This window comes from Artemia franciscana, chromosome 4 (genome assembly GCF_032884065.1).
Source record: "Artemia franciscana chromosome 4, ASM3288406v1, whole genome shotgun sequence".
In the NCBI taxonomy this organism is placed as follows: Eukaryota; Metazoa; Arthropoda; class Branchiopoda; order Anostraca; family Artemiidae; genus Artemia; species Artemia franciscana.
Window position 1 is genome coordinate 18431198 of NC_088866.1, and position 21202 is coordinate 18452399.

The window sequence follows — 21202 nt, forward strand, 5'->3', positions numbered from 1 at the left end:
CCAAAGGCTCATTGGCCTGTAAAAGCCGTTTATTTTGAATGGCTGACATTTTTAAAGCAGATTTAGACTTTAATGTAAAGAGCGATAGTTAAGGATGGGGAGCCCTCCTCAAATACAGAATAATTTCCGTTCCTTCCAATTTTGGAAAATCAAAGTTGAAAAATCTATTTTTTAATATTTAATTTGTAAAAGGCTTTACATGTCACTGTTTCAGTGGTATTGGGCTATGGGGTCCATATTGCCCAAATGTGCCTTAGACTATCAACTATCCTATGTTTTCAAGTATCATAGTCTGAAAAAAAAATTAAAAGAATAGAAAAACAAAAATACATGACTTGAACAACGATGCTATTTTCATAAATAGATAGAACAATGATTTATTTGAAAACTAATGATCACCGTTATGGCACATTTTAAAAACTGTGATACATATTTCCTGTTACAAATTCATCAGGGATTATGTTTCTCATAAACACCCTGACGTCCCTCGGCTGGGAATTCCGAGATACCGTAATGTCAGGCCTTCCTGCAACTATATTTTGTCTTGTTCCTCCTCCACCATTACGCCTGTCCCATTCGTTTGCCTGAAACTTAAATTTATCTTGTAATTTATTCATACTCTTAAAATCTGACGCTAACCAAGGAATTGCCTGTCCCTTTCTCGGAGGAATATATTTTATGGCCCCAATATCGTCTGACTGCGGGAAATTTTTGTCCGTGTGCCAATACAGCGGAATACTTTCTGGTTGTGGGTGCTTTCTTGCTAAAATCCGTTGCCAGTTAGTGTTATCAGGTAACAGATTTTCAATTACAGCTCCGTAATGTATCTCATTAGGCGTAAAATCTTCTGAACTGTTATCGTCTCTTAGACCTTCGTTCTTTGTTTCTTCACAGTTTTCTTCATCAAGGCAACTGGTACCACTTTGATTGTTTTGTGATACGGAGTCGTCGTTCATTACTTCATCCTCTGAATTTTCTACAAAATCCATAGCCTCCAAATCTTCTTTCATTTCTCGAAGGGTGTTTAGTCTAATTGGAGTCAAAAGAACAGCATCTTTATCCATTTGAACTGGCCTAACTTCTCTTTTCGATCTATGATGACCAACTTTTAAAGGCCTTGTCTCAATATCATAGTCTAGTGCTTCAGGTATAATGTAAGGGAAACTGCTCGATCGTGCCAGCTGAGTCCCATCAGAAGCCTTGTATCTCTTACTTATGCTGTTAGTCATTTGCCCAGCACTATTGTCTGGATTATGGGGAAATGATTTGCGCATATAAGGAATAGTTTGCTTATGAAAGTCAAAACTACCGATATATGGTTCTTTTTCTGAATGAAGTTCAGAATGGAAGTCCATACTATGTTCGATTGGAATGTCTGGTAAGTTATAAGGTTTTTCAGGCATACCGCCTGACAGCTGAATACTCATCACTCCAGGATCTTCAATTGCAGTGATATAAAGCTGATAATGACTTATTTCAGGCATTGAAGTCCTGGTTACCATTTTGTCATTAATCTTGACATGGTTCTCAGGTATAAATTGTTTTTGGCCCAGACGATTATTTTCAGAATTTTCATCGTTCTGTATATGATTTGGAAGACTTTGGGGAGATTTTTTACTTTCATTGTCGAATGTTATACAATTATGTGGAAAGCTAGTACTCCCAGAAATTGACAAAAATTCGGGATTATCTCTCAAAAAAGACCTATCGACATCTTTCACTCGATTTATGAGCAACTTCGACGAACCTCTTGAAGGAATATGGAGCAAAATTTGTTTTGTAATAACCTGAAATAAAATGAAGTATATTACCAAGAAAAGAAACCTTGCAACCTATAAACGTGTAAAAATAAATTAAACGTGTAAAACGTGTAAAAACAACTATAAACACCTATACTTCATTAATGTTTCCTAGAGGGATGTGCTGTATGATAAATCCATGAATTTCCGAAAATCAAAAATAGGTCTTCATTATTAAACGGTGAAAACGCTGAATAAAACTGATTATCCTAATGCTTAAATCATCCATGGACAAAGGACTTTGTTTTAAACTTAGCCTTTTGCCAAGGACATTGCGAATTTGTCTAGCAGCGAATTTTCACTATAATTAATATACGGCATAAACACATACAAACCAAAGTACGTACAAAATCGAAGAAAATATGGCTATCAAAATAAATGGGGAGAGAGAATATCATAGTTGAAGTAATGGATAAAATCTAGTGAAGAGTGAACCACGGCCCATAGAAATTAAAAGTTTAAATATTCATTTTGAAAAAAACCCTCGTGACAAAAAAATGTCATTCAAAGCTAAGTATTAGGGGCCGACACTTTTTAATCTCTTTAATTAAGCAGTAATCTGTAATTATGAGAGTACATTTTAAAAGATTTCCGAAAGACGCCCACACTCTTCAAACACGCCGAATAGAAGTAAAATGTATACCATTGAAGTTGACATCTTCTAATAAAAGGTCCCTCATGATGGACAATAACACAGATTACAATTTTGTTTTGGTGGCCCTGAAGCCCTCCCATTTTATCCTTCTTGTTATCCCAAGAGAGGATTGTAGTATATAGAGAAAGGGATAATTTGAACGTAAATTAAAAATTTCAATCTCTTTCCCAAAGCAACGCTATTTCAGTTTAATCGGCAAAACCTTTTCCATACTTATACCAACAGATTCTTCTTTACTATAGACAATCAATTAAAAGATATTTGCCATAGACGCTCACCTTAAAAAAAATATTCAAAAATTTGTGAAGTCATTTATAAGAAAATATTTTTTTTCCAAAATCAAGGTCCTAGACGAATTTAGTTAGTTAGCTACCTTCTAAATATTTATGCTTCACTACCTGTGATAATGAAAACAAAAGACGCATTGCAGATTTTTTTTTTTTAATCTAATTTCAGTCCCATCTGATTCTGCCTTTCTACCATCACGTTCAAGCTGATATGTCAGTGTATGGCTTTAAACTGCTGAATTAAAAAAAAAAGAGTTTTTCTCAGGAAAGTAAATACTTAAGTTGGAACTTAAAACGAAAAAAATTATTACTTTACGGTCTCTCGGTCAATATAAGACAACTGATCATATTTCACTATGTTTGTAGTGCTAAAACTAGCACTTTACTGAAAGCCCAAAACAATATAGGAGTTTTGGCACAGTAAAATTAAATTCTTTAAGGACACTTATTAAAGTATAAATACAAAGCATTTAAGAATATTTCACGATTATTTTGTACCCATCTTCGTTTTGAGTAATACTAAAGAGTGTCTACGTACTCCCTTTTGATTCCTAAATTCATATTATTTTTTTTATTTGGTTTTTGTGTTTAGAATAATTGCTAGCAACATTTCATTTATAATCAGAAGAAAAGACGTTTGTACCAACTTTATTAAAAATCAAACGTAATGTCAAAAAAGTCAAGACAGTTAGTTAACCTTGTAACTCAATGGTCTGGAAACTTGGTTTGATCCGGAAGTTATTATTTTATTTCAGTATATATAGTTTGTTTTAATTTTAATGCGTTAACTTCTACTGATGTTGACTGTCTTAACTGTCTACATCGTCACAATATCTAGAACTTCTGTATGTATTTATTTCACTGTCTAATAAAAAGGACCTATCCCTATTTGGAACTCTTAATTGTTTTTTTAATTAATCTTTTCCCATTTTAATCAAATTGTTTGTAATTACAATTTTCAGTCGCCCACTTGCAAAATATGTAGACATGGTCAGTCATAAATCTTATAATCATTTTTGGTCTTCAATTGCCTTCAAATGGCTCACAGAACTGATAGACAAATTAGATTACCACTATTATCTTACTATCTAGCTTAGTTCTAACCAAGGATGATAGATTATCATCAAGAATTGAAAATAATTATTTTCCTAGAAAAGAGTTATGCCAGCTTTCCCTCTCACGAATATTATCTAGCTCTCAAGCCGTTCGTTACAAAAGGATTACAAAAGATCTACAGGTCAAATCTTCCTGATTTCATCTAGTATACACTCTTCTATATTAATAATGAACTGCACACTAAGCATTAACTTCTAAGACATCGATTTCCTTGCTATTCTAGAAGTAATCATTTTTCTAAGGGAGATATTCAAGGTTTTCAAAACCTAAGCATAATTTCTGTATCTATCATAATTTTTCGTGAAATTACCTTATAACCTGACTTCAAAACAAAGAGGTTTCTATAGTTTATTTTTAATTGGCTACCAGCGCAGCTTTGCACGTTCATCAGCAGGCAAGAAAACAAGCGCTCTTGTATATTAAAAATGAACTGGACAGTAAGAAATAATTTCTAAGACTTCTATCGCACATCTATTTCCTTGGTGCTCTAGAAATAACTATTTTTCTAAAGAAGGTTTGCAAGGTTTTCAAAGCACAAGCAAAATTGTTATACCTCTAACTAATTTTCCTAAACCTCCCCCCGACCCCCTGCCAAACCTGAAAATTTTCTTAGATATACAGGTGTAGAGAGCAATAAACAATAAGTCAGAATGAACAATAACCTGAAAACAATAAAATATCACAGAAAAAAATAGGCTTTACATAAGAAAAAGTTTTATCTTGTCTATTAAATATAAAAATTACTAAATAAATTGGATAAGTAAATGTTACAATGAGTAATCCTTCTATTAATATACAACTTTGAGTGGTTCCAGAACCACACGCCTATGCCAAGTGGCAAGGTGTTGGGGTATGGATTTAGTGGTCTAATAAGAATGTAGTTGCAAACGATGAAACTGGATGGCCCCCATTGCCTTTTGAATTAACAAGCTTTGAATTATCAGTGCTAGACAGTTTTAAAAAATAAGATCATCACATTTAAAAAAAATAGTGAATTATCAGTAAAATAATCATATAGAAGAGGCAAAACCATAATTAAAGAAATAAGATGCCCAAGCAGGAATGGAACACTTGATATTCTAATTTGAAATGTAACGCGTCAACTAACTAAAGTACGTCTCTGTTAATCGAATTTAGCCTTTTGATATTTATAGGACCATGATAGCATAACATACTAAGGAGGCTTGGAAGGTTGGTATACGGGAATTGTTCTTGTAATCTTCAGGTAAGGGCTTTGTGCCATAATTATTACAATGATACCGTTTTATGCTTCCGAGCTTTTCCACTTAAAAATTGGTAGCCAATGTCTTGCTTTTAGTGCTATATAGAACTTATGGTTGGTAAAATTGATAAAAAGCCCTTAGATATGAGCAATAGCCTCCAAATGAGTCATTAAATATCAATCTAAAATTTTTCTCGTAGTCCACTAGCCCCAGCGTTTCCATTTGAGACATGGCTACAAAAGGGTAATTTTTAGTGTCATTGGTACATGGAGATGGCAGAATTTATAGGAAGAACATAGATATAAGAAATAGCCTTTATATGACCTATTGAACATCTGCCTACAATGTTCTTGTAGCCCGCCAAACCAATGAGAAATGGCACAAAAAGTCCAATTTTAGTGCTCTAAGGCACTTGCAGATGGTGGACTTCATACATAAACAAGAGCTAAGAGCTCATATGGCATTTGTGACGAGCAAGACGAGCTAAGAGCCAAGAGCTCATATTGTATGAGCTGTAACAAGATTCTAAGAACCTTTAGATTGATTTAAAAGGAAAATCAGAGGCTTATTGCCGGTCGGGATTTAAAATAACAGCTCTGAGTCACGATGTCCTTCTAAATATAAAAATTCATTAAGATCCGACACCCACTACTAAGTTATAAATACCTCATTTTTTCAAATTTTTCCTCTCCCTTTAGCCCCCCAGATGTTCGAATCTGGGAAAACGACTTTATCAAGTCAATTTGTGCAGCTCCCTGACACGCCTACCAATTTTCATCGTCTTAGCACGTCCAGAAGCGCCAAACTCGCCAAAGTACTGAACCCCTCCCCCAACTCCCCAAAGAGAGTGAATAAAGTACGGTTACGTCAATCACGTATCTACGACATTTGCTTATTTTATCCACCAAGCTTCATCCCGATTCCTCCACTCTAAGCGTTTTCCAAGATTTCTGATTTCCCCCTCCAACTTCCCCCAATATCAACAGATCTGGTCGGGATTTAAAATAAGAGCTCTGAGACATGAATTCCTTCTAGATATCAAATTTCATTAAGATCTGGTCACCCGTTCTTAAGTTAAAAATACCTCAAATTTTCTAATTCTTCAAAATTAACACCCCCCCCCATCTCCTCCAAAGAGGACGGATCCGTTCCAATTATGTCAATCAAGTATCTAAAACTTGAGCTTATTCTTCCCATCAAGTTTCATCCCGATTTCTCCACTCTAAGCGTTTTCCAAGATTTCTGTTTCCCTCCTCCAACCCCCTATGTCCCCGGATCCAATTCGAGTCGAAAATGGAGCATCTGAAATGAAGTTCCTATCATCCTATCACCTATTCGCAAGACAAAAATACCCCAATTTTCACGTTTTCCAAGAATTCCGGTTTCACCCTCCAACTCCCCCAGTGTCACAGGATCTGATCGGAATTTAAAATAAGAGCTTTAAAGCACAAGATCCTTCAAAATATCAAATTTTATTAAGATCTGGTCACCCGTTCGTAAGTTAAGAATTCCTCATTTATATGAATTACCCCCTCCCCAACTCAACCAAATAGAGCGGATCTGGTCCGGTTATGTCAGTCACGTATCTTAGACTTGTTTTTATTCTTCCCATCCAGTTTCATCCTGATCACTCCGCTTTAAGTATTTTCTAAGATTTCTGGTCCCCCCCCCAACTGACCCCCCCCCCAATGACGCTGGATCCACTTGAGATTAAAATAAGAGATCTGAATTACGAGGTCCTTCTAAATATGAAGTTTCATGAAGATCCGATAACTCCTTTGTATGTTAAAAATACGTCATTTTTTCTAATTTTTCAGAATTAAGGCCTCCCCACCCCAATAGAGTGGATCCATTACAATTATGTCAATCACGTGTCTAAGACTTCCACTTATTTTTCCCCCCAAGTTTCATCCTGATCCCTCCACTCTAAGCGTTTTCCATGATTTTAGGTTCCCCCCAAACTCCCCCCAATGTTACCAGATCCGGCAGGGATTTACAATAAGAGCTTTGAGACATGATATCCTTCTAAGTATCAAATTTCATTGAGATGCATTCCGGTTATGTCAATCATGTATCTAGGACTTGTGCTTATTTTTCCCACTAAATTTCATCCCGATCCCTCCACTCTAAGTGTTTTCCATGATTTTAGGTTTCCTCCTCCCAAACCCTACCCCCCAATGTCACCAGATCGGTACGGGATTTAAAATAATGGCTCTGAGATACGATATCCTTCCAAACAACACATTTCATTAAGATCTGATCAACCGTTCGTAAGTTAAAAATGCTTCATTTTTCTATTTTTTTTCGAAATAACCGGCCCCCACTCCCCCCAGATGGTCAAATCGGAAAAAAAAATATTTCTAATTTAATCTGGTCTGGTCCCTGAACGCCTGCCAAAATTCATTGTCCTAGCTTACCTGAAAGTGCCTAAAGTAGCAAAACCGGGACCAACAGACAGACCAACAGACAGACAGACCGACAGAATTTACGATTGCTGTATGTCACTTGGTTAATACTAAGTGCCATAAAAAAAAGTCCGGTAATGGGACAAAGAGCTCTTGAAATAGACCCTTAAACATCTCTCTATGGTGTTCTGGTAACCTACTAGCCCTGGGGAAAAAACGAAAAAAAAAAAAAAAAAAAACGAGAGAAAGATTAGTGCTACCAATGCAAAAAGGCATTTCTCCCTGTTGTTCAAGGTGGGGACTCTAATTTCCCTATACAAGGTTTTCAACCATGCTGATTCCATTGGTACAATTTTGGTTTTGGCCAGGTGCCATTTTGATATATATATATATAAATATATATATATATATATATATATATATATATATATATATATATATATATATATATATATATATATATATATATATATATATATATATATATATATATATATATACATATATATATATATATATATATATATATATATATATATATATATATATATATATATATATTTATATATATATATATATATATATATATATATATATATATATATATATATATATATATATATATATTTATTTATTTATATATATATATATACATATATATATATATATATATATATATATGTGTGTGTGTGTGTGTATATATATATATATATATATATATATATATATATATATATATATATATATATATATATATATATATATATATATATATATATATATATATATATATATATATATATATATATATATATATATATATATAAATATATAAATATATATATATATAAATATATATATATATATATATATATATATATATATATATATATATATATATATATATATATAAATATATAAATATATATATATATAAATATATATATATATATATATATATATATATATATATATATATATATATATATAGTTAATCGATTTTGTATGATTTTAAAATTATATACAGACTTTTTGAGCCTCCTCCCATCCTGAAAGACCATAGCTAGGTGGTATTCTCTTCCATTATGTGCCTCGAAGCATCAATTTTTCTCCAAATAGAGTCAAAACGCAGAAAAATACAAATCTAAAGCTGATCAATGGATTTTTCACTTTCTAAAACACTCATTTGAAGGTTATAAGCCCCCATCATGAAAAGCGAGATAATCGCTTGTTGGCATGGTGTTTTCATTTAATTTTTTATCCCTGATTTTTTTTTTTTTTTTTGCGTGGGCTAGCAGGTTACCACTGTATAGCAGAGATATGTTTACTGGCTCCTTTGAAAGCTATTGCTTCTTTATATGTGCCTTTTATAGACTCGTCTTAGTAGCTCCATCGTAAAGGGTTATATGTAGAAAATGGCACTCGTTTGGAGCCATTTCTGGAGTCGATAGGCTTGGAAGCATGAGAAAAGGATAATTATTATCTCCATGGTTGAAAGCCATCAGTTGGAAGTTTGCTACGTCCCATTTACATGTCCCCTCTCCCAGTCCCCTTAGAAAACGAAAAATAAAAATGTGCTAGAAAAATAAATAAAGCTGCCCGTTGAAGAAAACGACATTTATTTACTTCTATTTTTATGAAAATAAGTGCGTTTTTGTTTTCTAATCTCAAAAATGCTGGTGGCAACCACCCCTCGCAGTCTTAAGTTATGTGACAAAGTTGCATATGTCTTGAGGAAAATTTTAAGGAAGGTAGGAAGTAAAGCCTATGTTTATTGCAAGGGATCGCCCATTTTCCACCCCATGCTGTACATTTTGGAGCGTCACATACGTTGCACAGTTCCGGTGCACGTGGTATAGTTGTAACGTTTTTACGTAAAATACAAACGATCCAAAATCGATTAAAAAAATTCATAAGCAAAAATCAAAGCTGAAGCTTAAAACGAAGAAGAGTTATTGCTTGCCAATTTACACAAGATATATCTACAAAACTAGCTCAAGCAAACAAACCGTCTCGTGGTATTTTCCAATGTCTCTATGGAATTTTAAAAATTTACGGTTACTGGAAACTGACGTTGCTTGACAATTCCTTAGAGAAATGCCGTTGTATTTTAAAAGTTGTCAATATAATGGCTGTTGGAAAACAATTGAGATTGTCATAAATTAGTCTCTTATTTTTAGCAAGCAAGCTAGGAATAATTTTCTGCTCTTAAGAAAACATCTTGCTTTTTTGGTGTCGGTTTTGGGGTTTGACAACTTTTTAAGCATGTATTGCGTAATATGCGAATCAATAATATAATTTTTTAATTTTTAGTTTGAATCTCGTTCTTCACTTCAACAAAAAAACTTTGTTGCCATCTTATCGTCATTTACAAAATAAATTGAGCTAGTTTCGTGTTTCCTTTTCATCATCAGTGATTGTATATATATTTTTTTTAATTTAACTACATAGCCTACGCCAAAAATTTAAAGATGCATAGTCTAGTTTTAAGGAGATGGGTGGTTCCTTTCTTTTCATTATATTTGTTATCACCTGGTTTCACAAACTAGTAATTACAATTACGTAAAGTGTAGTGAAACTTAAAATGAGAGAAATGAAAACAAAGTATGAATTAATCTACTATAAAATGCTTGAGGTGGGAATAAGGTCAAGTCCTTTAAAAAATGCCTTAAATTACTAAACACCTTTTTGATAGCATTTCAACTGGCCTACTTAGCTGATGTAGCATCTGGTATTAAATGTGCCATAAAGAACATATGGAAAATATCGTTTCTTTTTTGCTAAATGTAAAAAAAAATTCAAATGAAAGATAAGAGCGATAATGAAATTTAAAATGTACAGAAATTATTTTCTGTATAGAGGGGCGCCTCTTCCTCACCCCCCTACTCTTTTCGCCAAAGTTTTCTAGAGTTTAATAGAAGTATTTATGAGCGCAGCAAATGTCACTATCGGGTAATTACAACTGCACTTTTTACCAATTACCTCTTAAAACATTTGAACTAAATTTCTTATTGTTTTACCCTTATGTGCAGCAGTAAAGCTCCTCCAATCGTGAGACGCTGACAAAAAGACTGGTTTCATTCCAGTTGCCCTTCCGACTCTGCTATCGTTCTTAAGGCGTTGGGGACGAAAAACTCCTGGTAGCGCATGCCTTTATCTCTTCGGTAAATTCCTGGTAATGCTCACGATTGCAGATAAATTCAACCCTCCCTCTCCTCTCCTTCAGTATTTATTAGACGACTATTAAACTGCTCGAAAATTAGAGCATAGTTATGAATGAATACTATGAGGCTTCAGGCATACTGTGCTCCTCTCTACCTACACGAAGATCAACTGGCCCTCCTCCGTAAACGTATCGCTATATCACAATTTTCACTTCATAGTATTTTAGGCCTGTGTGAATCGAAATTGTTTTATTGCAGCACAAAATGGTACGAAACTGCATTGTGGTTAGTACTCATTTGCACCTTAAAAAGTACCCTAAAAGTTTACAACTTCCGCTCAAATGACCCCTCACCCCATATAGTAGTACTGTTGGCTCGATGAATCACTTCTAGCAGAAAAGAATAAACAAACAAAATAAAAGGCGCACCCATGGCCTGGCAAAAGGGATGCTCTCCCCTTTTTCGAAAAGTAGGCAGATTTTCTGAGGCTTGCAGCTTTTGGTTGGTAACTTGAACTTATTGAATTTCACATGAAATTCACCACAATAGGCTGATCAATTGGATTTGTATATAATTATCAAAATTCTTTTTTTAGACACTTGTTTACTGTTAGCACTTCTTCTTAATTAGAGTTTATCACCAAGAACAATTTGATTGCCTTAAGCCACCTTTTCACGATTAAATCTTAGAGCTGTTTTTTATATACAGCAAAATAGGTGGCTGCCTAGGAGGGTACTATAAGTGAGAAAAAAAAGCTAAAAATGATTTTTTTTTTAATTTTATTTTTAAAGAAATGAAACTAATTGACCAAATTAAAGTTTTGTTTCACCTTGCGGCTCGATTCCGGATATATCTTTAAATGAGCAATTGTGGATATAGTTCGGTATGAATTTTTCTTGAAAATGGTACCCTATTTCTTGGGGGGATTGGTACCCTGGGATTTTCTGGCTTGAAGAAACGATCTACATAGGTTAGGAGTTTGATAAAAATCACTTAGAGCCTTAGTTTTGGGGAGAAAAGAACACTGGAGTGACCTCAAATTTATATGCATTTCAAGACGAAAATTACATCATTTTTGTCCTATGAGTGGTCTTATCGCTTTTCAAATAGTTTATGGTAACAGAGGAGCGACTTGGATCGGCTAAAAACGAAATTTTAATAGGCTGCCTCCCCGTAGTAGCATAATATTTGTAGGCATGAATATATAATGAGTCGGAGGTAATAAGCTTGGGACTGTCTGTGCAGGATTTCGACTCTTGTTGATAGAAGAGCATCGCCAAGTGCTGAAAACCATGTTGTGACCAAGATGGGCCCAGGATTGCACAAAGCCTCCAACTTACTGGAGGTCCCAGGGACTTCTTGCTGTCCGGTTCTAAGCCGGCTTAAGCGCTTCGGTGTAGACTTGAGAAGATATGTTGGTCCCCATCCAGCACTGGTATCCGGGATCACTGCTTTTCTTGAGGCCAAAATAATTTCAAAGATTTAAAGAACATGAAAATTGGAACTTGGAATGTTACGACGTTAAAAAATGAATATCGCATCGACATTTTGACTGACGAATTCAGACAGTTTGAACTGGATTTATTAGGAGTTTCAGACACTCATATCCCAGGGATAGGAAGCCTGAAATTAGGTGACATAGAATTTGTTTACTCAGGCAGGAAGGATGGGGTACATAGACAGGGAGTAGGGCTCATGATGAATAAGGAAGCTGCTAAGTCTTGTTTATGCTGGGAAGGTATTAATAATAGAATACTAATTGCTCATTTTATGACTAAAAAGTTTAGGGTATCAGTTATAGTAGTATATGCCCCCATTGAACCAACTGATGGAGATACTAGTGACTCAGATGAATTTTACTTACAGTTACAGGAGCAAATAGACAGGGTACCAGGTAGAAATATGGTGTTTTAGCTAGGAGATTTTAATGCCCAGGCTGGTAGAAATAGGGATAGATGGTATCCTAGCCTAGGTAAATTTGGTGTAGGAAAAGAAAACAGTAATGGCTATAGGCTTTTGCAATTTTGTAGGTATAACAACCTAATTATAACCAATACGGTGTTTGGTCACAAAATGGCCCATAAGTTGACATGGTATTCACGTGATGGTAAGACAGCAAACCTTATTGATTATGTTATTGTAAACAGAAGACTAGCAGGATCAATACAAGATACTAGGGTGTATAGGAGTGCCGTTATTGATGTTAAAAGTAAAGATCACCATCTAGTAGTGTCTAAGGTTAATTTAAAGATGAAATTTCAGAAGGGTAACTCCCTCCCGGAAAGTTATGATGTTGGTAGACTACAGGATGAAAATTTGAGAAAAAAATTCCAGGAACAGTTGAGTACTAAACTTGAGAGTTTAAAATTTGACAATGTGGAAAATGGATGGAATAATTTCAGAAAAACAATTTGTGAAGTTGCTGATGGTGTCCTAGGGAAGAGTGCTAAGACTGCAACTAGGAATATTAGTGAAAAAGCTTTAGGTTTAATAGAGAGTAGAAGGGGTTTGTATAAGAACTATCTGAGTGATAGGTCGTATGAAAACAAAAGGAATGCAAAGAAAGTGGAGAAAGCATTAAAATATGAACTAAGGAGATGTGAAGTGGAGGCGATGGATAAAATTGCTGAGGATCTGGAAGATGCGGCTAGACGACATAATAGTAAAATATTATACTGGCATGTTAATAAATTGAAAGGGAGTAGCCAATCTGGACTAGTCCCAGTTAAAGATAGAAATGGGGCCACAATTAGTGATAAGGAAAAAGTTAAAGAAAGATGGGTGGAACATTTTGAGAATGTGCTAAACCGAGATACAGTTACAGGAAAAGATATAGATGAAAATGAAAAAGTTTGTGATACCTTGGATGTGAAGGAAGATTTGTTTAGTGAGGAAGAATTAGCGACAGTACTAAAAGGATTAAAAAATAACAAGGCCCCAGGTGCTGATAGTATGATTAACGAGTTTCTTAAATATGGTGGCTCTGAGGTTAGGAATAAGCTACTGAAGATTATGAACATGATTTTTGAAAAAGTGGAAGTACCCAATGATTTTAGGAAAACCTTAATTAAACCACTGTATAAGAAAGGTGACAAGAGTGAGTGTCGTAATTATCGAGGCATTAGTCTGGTCTCTGTAGGTAGCAAATTACTGAGTAATATGATACTTTTTAGACTGAGACATGCTGTAGACAAAGTTTTAAGGGAAGAACAATGCGGTTTTAGAAAAGGTAGAGGATGTGTCGACCATGTTTTCACTCTTAGGTTAATAATTGAGAAGTCCCTTCGTTGTCAAACACCTTTGGTCCTGAGTTTTATCGATTATGAGCAGCGTTAACAAAGGTCTTGTCGTTATATGGTATACCTGAAAAATACATTAAAGTGATTTGCGCTATGTACGAGAATAATACTGCTGCCGTTAAGGTAGGAAATGAGGTTAGCAACTGGTTTTGTATTAAATCAGGAGTTAAGCAGGGTTGTGTTCTATCCCCCTTTATATGGATCATTTTGATGGACTTCGTCTTAAGGAGCACAGGAAAGGCAATTGGAGACCATGGAATCAAATGGGGAGGAAGAACGCTCCTGGACTTAGATTATGCTGATGATTTGAGCATATTAGATGAAAGTGTGAGCAAAATGAATGAATTTTTAGAGGTTTTACGAGTTCAGGGTGCTAAAATAGGCTTGAAAATTAATGTTAAGAAGACTAAGTCACTAAGGCTAGGAATAAGTGAAGATGAACAGGTGACATTAGGTAACGAAAAGATTGATCAGGTTGGGAGCTTCAGTTACCTTGGTAGTATTATTAGTAAAGATGGTGGGAGCAGTGAAGATGTTAAAAGTAGAATAGCTAAGGCCCAGGGTTTTTTTTCACAGCTAAAAAAAGTTTGGAAGAATAGAAAGATAAGTCTACAAACCAAGATTAGAATATTGGAAGCTACAGTGATGACAGTGGTCAAATATGGCTCTGAAGCATGGGCACTCCGAAAAGCAGATGAAAATTTACTAGATGTTTTCCAGAGAAATTGCCTACGGATTGTTCTGGGTACCCGGCTGACTGACCGTATTTCAAACAGCAGGTTGTACGAAAAGTGTGGTTCAATCCCGCTTTCTGGGGCTATAATGAAAGAAAGGTTGAGATGGCTAGGCCACGTTCTACGGATGAAGGACAGATGACAGATTACCGAAGATTGTCCTTTTTGGCCAACCGTCTGGGGCTACACGGAAAGCAGGTCGTCCTTGTCTGGGTTGGGAGGAGGTCATAAATAAAGATTTAAAGGAAATGGGAACTTCCTGGGAGGGTGTAAAGAGGGAGGCTTTAAATAGATTAGGTTGGAGGAGGAGCGTGCGTAGCTGTGTTGGCCTCAGGCGGTTTGGTGCTGCGGTGAGCTATTAGTAGTAGTAGTAGTAGTAGTAGTAATAGATACATCAAAGAATCAGCTTATTATGCTGATTCCAAATATACAAGGTTTACCAAATTTAGTGTTACCCATTAAAAGTTACGAGCCTGAGAATATTTGCATGATTTTGGAAAAAGGGGGGAAACACCCCCTATAATTCAAGGAAACTTAATTGGAAATCACCCCATTAAGTTCTGCGTACCAAAGAATCTTTGTGTAGAAGTTCCAAGCTCCTATCTGCTAAAATGTAGAGTTTTGCTATTTTTGCCAGAAAATAGATTACAGACGCGTGCTTATTTTTTTTTTCCAGGGGTAATTGTATCGAAATAATGGTCCTAGAATATCGGGAGAGGGTGTATTCAAACGGAAATCAAAAGTTACAGTGCCTTTTTAAATGACCGAAAACATTGGAGGACAACTAGGCGCCCTCCCACACCCTTTTTTCCCAAAAATTATCGGATCAAGATTTTGAGATACCCATTTTGTTTTTTTAGGTAGGTAGGTATGCGTTTATTTCATCAAAGGAAAATTACTAAAATTGCACTTACAATCAATAATATGCTGCTCAATTTATGGACCTAAAATGTCCCTGTTCAGCAGCAAAATTATAACAAATAAACGATGACTATTCATTCAAAATCAAAGAAATGCGCAAAGAAAAAAAAATTATTGTTAATTATTGTTAAATATTGTTGAATATGTAAGTTATGAAGTTTGCCCATTGTTTACGTATAGTATTTGTTATTGGGAAGCATACAGACGCTTTTTTTTGGGGGGGAGAGGTTATGTTCGGGGTTGATTTCTATAGGCAGAATTTTCCTTGAGGAGGGAAATTCCTAGGGGGGTTGAGTCTTCGAGGGGAACCGTTACGCTGGGGTTTTGACAGAATTACAATAAGAAATTCTTTTTAATTGCCCAACATTCTCTTTGCCAATTTTTCATGTGGAGGTGTTCCGGGGAATTATCCAAGGGCTTTTTCCCGCATGTTTTAATTTCCAGGAAATAGTTTCTACTGAAGAAAGCATTTCTAGAGTGATAGAGCAATCGATTAAAGATTAAAGTCTTATTCAAATGAAAAAAAATACTATGGAGAATTATTCAGGCTGAATTGTCCTCAAGGGATTTTACAGGGAGGGTTTTTTTTCAAGGATGGGACTGTCTGGAGAGAGTTTTACGGGGGGGGGGTGAACTTTTCGTTGATGAAATTTCCACAGAGAAGCTTTCCGTAAGGGGGGGGGGGTATATTTCATAGAGGGCAGATTTGCCGGCAATATTTGAAAAATGAGGAGAAATTATTCCATATATGAAGGGTTAACCCCTCCTCAATGCCTCGCTCTTTACGCTAAAGTTTGACTGTTTGTCCCAGACCGAGCGTCTGCTAAAATACATGAGCCGTTTAATTAGAATAGGAAGCTTTTTTTAAAAGTGCTGACAACTTTAGCGTATAGATTAAGGTGTCAAGGAGGGGGCAGTCCTTTCATATACGGACTAAATCTGTCAAAATTACTACACAAATTTTGTTTTGAGTTTTCATGTACGGTGGACCAAACTCGAACATGTATTATTTGACACACGTCCAGAAATTTAATACTAAAAAATAAGTTTTTTTACTGAAAGTAAAGAGCGACATTAAAACTTAAAATAAACAGAAGTTATTCCGTATATGAAGGGGACTCCCCCCTCCTCAGCGCTTCGCTCTTTACATTAAAGGTTTTATTGTTTTAAAAAGTAGAGTTACGACAAAAGTCAAACTTTAGGCCAAAGATTGAGAGGTTGAGGAGTTTTCTTGTTCGTTTTGAGTTTTAATGTCGTTCCTTACTTTCAGTTAAAAAAAATTGTTTTTTTTTTAAATCGCGTCTATAATGGTTACAAAACTACGCAAGATGACAAATGACTCTGAACAGCAAAAGAAAAAGCATGGAACGAGGAACAGCAAAAATTATGTTAAACTACAAAGGAAAACGTTGTACAACGAAATCTGTTGTTTGAAGCCAGAGTAAAATTATGATGGAATGAAACCTGTTAGTGTTACGTGCTTGAGCAGTTAGAAGACAAAGCAAAATTATAATGTAATGAAGGAATGTGTTAATTTAGCATGTATGATTGATAAACAGGGAGGAGGAATTAAAATTTTGTATACATGACACGTGCAAAATTACACAAGTTGACAAATGACTCTGAGAAGGAACATTCCTGGTTGATACTGAATTATACAACAATACAATTAAAACAAAATATGACGACTGGGGAAAAGCTGGGAAAGAAATTATTTTATCTGTGATGTCATGCGGGTTACACATTATTTTGAATGAATCTGAACAATTAAAGCCACAGACATGGAAAAAAGTCTGAGGTAAAGATTGAAGAAAATGAAGCACAAACGAGGTCTGTGGCTAGAAGACATGTGACAGCCATCATCTCAACGAATGTATAGAATCGTAAATGAAATATGTGGTTAGAAGAGTAGCAATACTGAGAAGGACAAATATATATATATATATATATATATATATATATATATATATATATATATATATATATATATATATATATATATATATATATATATATATATATATATATATATATATATATATATATATATATATATATATATATATATATATATATATATACCAGTAACTGAACATTTATTTATGTATAAATGAATGCATAATTTTTTTTGTTAAAACGATTTTGGATGAATCATAACAGCTAAAGCAAAAGGCATGGAAAACCGTATGATGTAAGGATGAGCGAAAATGAAGCGCAAACAAGATATGCGGCTTGAAAACATGCGACAACAATTATCACTACGAATCTCAAATGAAAATAATGGACTGCGAAATCTGCGGTTACTAGAGAAGTGACAGGGATGATCACATCGAATCATAAATGAAGTCTGTGATTAAATGAGAAGCAACAGTGATAATCACAACTATTTATATTTAACTCAATTCGTTGGTCAATTTGGGTTTCGGAAAGTATTTTGTTTAAATCTAGGAAAATCAAGCATACACAAAGAGTTTGTAGGATGGCAGCAAAATCTGATTGAAAGAATAAGCTAGATTTTACAAAAAGGGGGTAAGTATCCATAAAAACGCTATCAGAAGCAGCATTAAGCTCTCAGCTCATTTTCCCAAGCAATAAATGTTTTGTGTTTTTTCAATTATACGATCACTCGACCTTTTGCTATTGCTTAGGAGTTATCATACTTAGGAAGGTTATTTTTTTGGGGGTAGGGCTTGAATTTTATTTTAATTTCCTTCCATGGCTATTGACGAAATATATCACAGCTCAAAAAAGTGCCGTTTTCTACCATTTTGTGCTAGAAAAGTAAAGTTTTGGCCCAAATAGGGCGCGTGGGTATCGGGCCAGAGGCCGTAGAAATTTTATGGTCGCAAAATTTCAAACAAATAATCTAAAGGTTACAATAATTTTATAATTTTTGAAATTATATTCGTAAAGTAGAGTGGGCAGTTAATAAATGAAAATAGATAATAAGTTATTAATTAATTAGTAAAATAAAAATTAGTTAAAAATAAAAAAAAATTAATAATAATTGAACGAATTAAATCAAAATAATTAAAACATAAATAATTTAAACGATAAACTAAAAAATAACTTCAAAGTAAATTATTAATTAATCAATAAATGGGAAATAACATTGTTACAAAATGAAAATTTTGCTAAAATTTGGCCTGACAATTTTATGGGAGACAGAGAGGAGGGGTGCTAATCAAGACTAAACCTCAGGTGCAAGAGAGACCAGAACCGCCACTGCATCAGACACAAATTCAGAGATGGTCAAGTAATTTTATTGATACGATCACAGTTTCAACAGCATACTGCCATGGACTGATGTAAATTATTCAATTTGGAGTTCAAAATAAAATTTTAAGTAAGTTAATTTGAAAAGATCTACTTTACATGTTGAGCTTTGAATACCTTGTGGTAGAATGGCTATAAACTATTATTTTTAATTTAGACTCGGTTTCAAATTCTTAATGAAGTTTTATGGTATAAAAATTTGGAATAGTATTGATTAAGCACACCCAATAAAAAATATTAAAACTAGAAAGTGTAGGAAAAATATACAGTTTATGTGGAAACATTTCATTATTTTTGATTTTTTTTTGGGGGGGGGGGTCAGTCGTAATCAAAATCAACCCATGAATCTCCAAGGCATATTCGTCCTAGGAAGACTTAAAAAGACGTCAAAAAATCTTACTCAACCTTGTCGTTAGCCACCTTACAAATATAAGAATATTTAATCCTAGGTTCAGTCCTATTGGTATACGGCACCTACAGTTGGTAGGAAAACATCATAGTTTTAAAGAAGGTGCATGTGACTTAAATCAACGAACTCAGAAGTTTAGAGGAACTGCGCTGATATGACTCTGTCAGAAACGGTCAGCTTCCTGACCAATATGATGTTGGTTTCGATTTCCCTGTATGTGGAGCATAATATAATGATATGGTATGACCGTCTCCTCCGACTGTATAAAAAATCCAAAGCACCATCGCCTATGAATTCAGTCCCACAGCCACCGAACGGAAACAACTGCTTGGTCATCCAAGAATGAAATAGCCCCACGGCCTACACCAGTTCTCCAGCAAGGCAGAAATAGGACCTGAAGGTGCACCCATGTCTGCGTAAGACTGGGTGTCATGGAGGAAGAGGAGGGTGTCTGCTCTCTCAAAGAATCTGACAGGAGAATCAAGCGAAGTGATATCTCTAAGTCAAGTGTATCTATTCAATCTCCACCTCAGGGAATCCGTAGGTGGCTTTGCATAGTCCCTAAGGAAGGGACGACGCTGGTCGAAATTGATGCAGAACAGTTTAATTTTTCAAGTGCTTTACATCAGAAGCTGTCTTAAACCGGCAATCAGGGTCATATTACCTTTACAATGAAACTTAGAGGCAAAGCTTTTTAAACAGGACATCAGTGTGGCTAATCTTTGTTATTTAAATAATCAGCCTATAAACTTACATTTAAAAAACAGCAAATAAATATACCAAGAGACCAAAAAATCATTTCAGAAAACTGAACACATAGAAAAACAAATTGGAAATAACATTGAACATCTGTCAAAAAACAACTAAAGATTTTTATTACCTAAGTATGGAGATGTGATACCGGTTTTCCTTTTGCTTTCAATCAGCGCACACACGGCAAAAGCATTAAAATGTGCATTGAAACACTTTTTGTAATTTTTTTCAATAAAACAAACTGAAAACTTAAAGTGAGGAGAAACCAGCTTATATAAGATATCTACCTTAAAATGAGGGTGGATGAGGGTGAATATTAGTGAATGAGGAAATGAAACACAAATCGAACAGTAATAACAATGACCATGAAGCCAAAGTTAAAACGAACTTAAACTACCACAAATAAGTGAGACTTTGCTAGAAGCAAAATGTAATTTGAACAGTTATTTTACATTACAAGTTCTAAATGCTGTTCAAGCTTTCTTTCTTTTTTAGATATTTATTAAGTAAAAAAATTGATTTTTTTAGCTGAAAGTAGGGAGTGACATTAAAACTTAAAACGAACAGAAATTACTCCGTATATGAAATGGGTTGTCCCCTCCGCAATCCCTTGGTCTTTACGCTAAAGCTTTTAATTGTTTTAAAAAGTAGAATTGTGGCAAAGAGTCAAACTTTAGCGTAAAGAGCGAGGGATTGCGGAGGGGACAACCCATTTCATATACGGAGTAATTTCTGTTCGTTTTAAGTTTTAATGTCACTCCTTACTTTCAGCTAAAAAAATCAGTTTTTTTTTATTTAATTTCTGAACGTTTTTGAATTAATGCATGTTTGATTTTGGCTCTCTGCACATAAATTATTAAAATGAAATTTGTATATTAATTCTTTTTTTGTCTAAATGGCTTTCTCTTAGTTTTGATCAGACGATTTTGAGAAATAAGGGGTGGAGAAGGAGGCCTAGTTGCCCTCCAATTTTTCGGTTACTTAAAAAGGCAACTAGAACTTTTAATTTTTAACGAACGTTTTTATTAGTAAAAAATATACGTAACTTAAGAATTAACTTACGCAACAAACTTTCATAACCTTATATTTTTATTATGTATACGAGGGGGTTTGTACCCTAGTTAATACCTCGCTCTTTACACTAAATCTTAACTTTTCTCC

The 21202-nt window shown here is 34.5% G+C and overlaps 1 protein-coding gene across 1 annotated transcript; it reads right to left on the reverse strand.

Annotated features, from left to right (window-relative positions):
- Positions 1 to 361: 361 nt before the first annotated feature.
- Positions 362 to 20157, reverse strand: LOC136026094 (uncharacterized). The gene is made up of 2 exons (XM_065702371.1): positions 20043 to 20157; positions 362 to 1787 (listed from the first exon to the last, which is right to left on the reverse strand). The coding sequence occupies exons 1-2, from the start codon at positions 20085 to 20087 to the stop codon at positions 414 to 416; spliced, it is 1419 nt and encodes a 472-aa protein (XP_065558443.1). The 5' UTR covers positions 20088 to 20157; the 3' UTR covers positions 362 to 413.
- Between the last annotated feature and the right edge of the window lie 1045 nt (positions 20158 to 21202).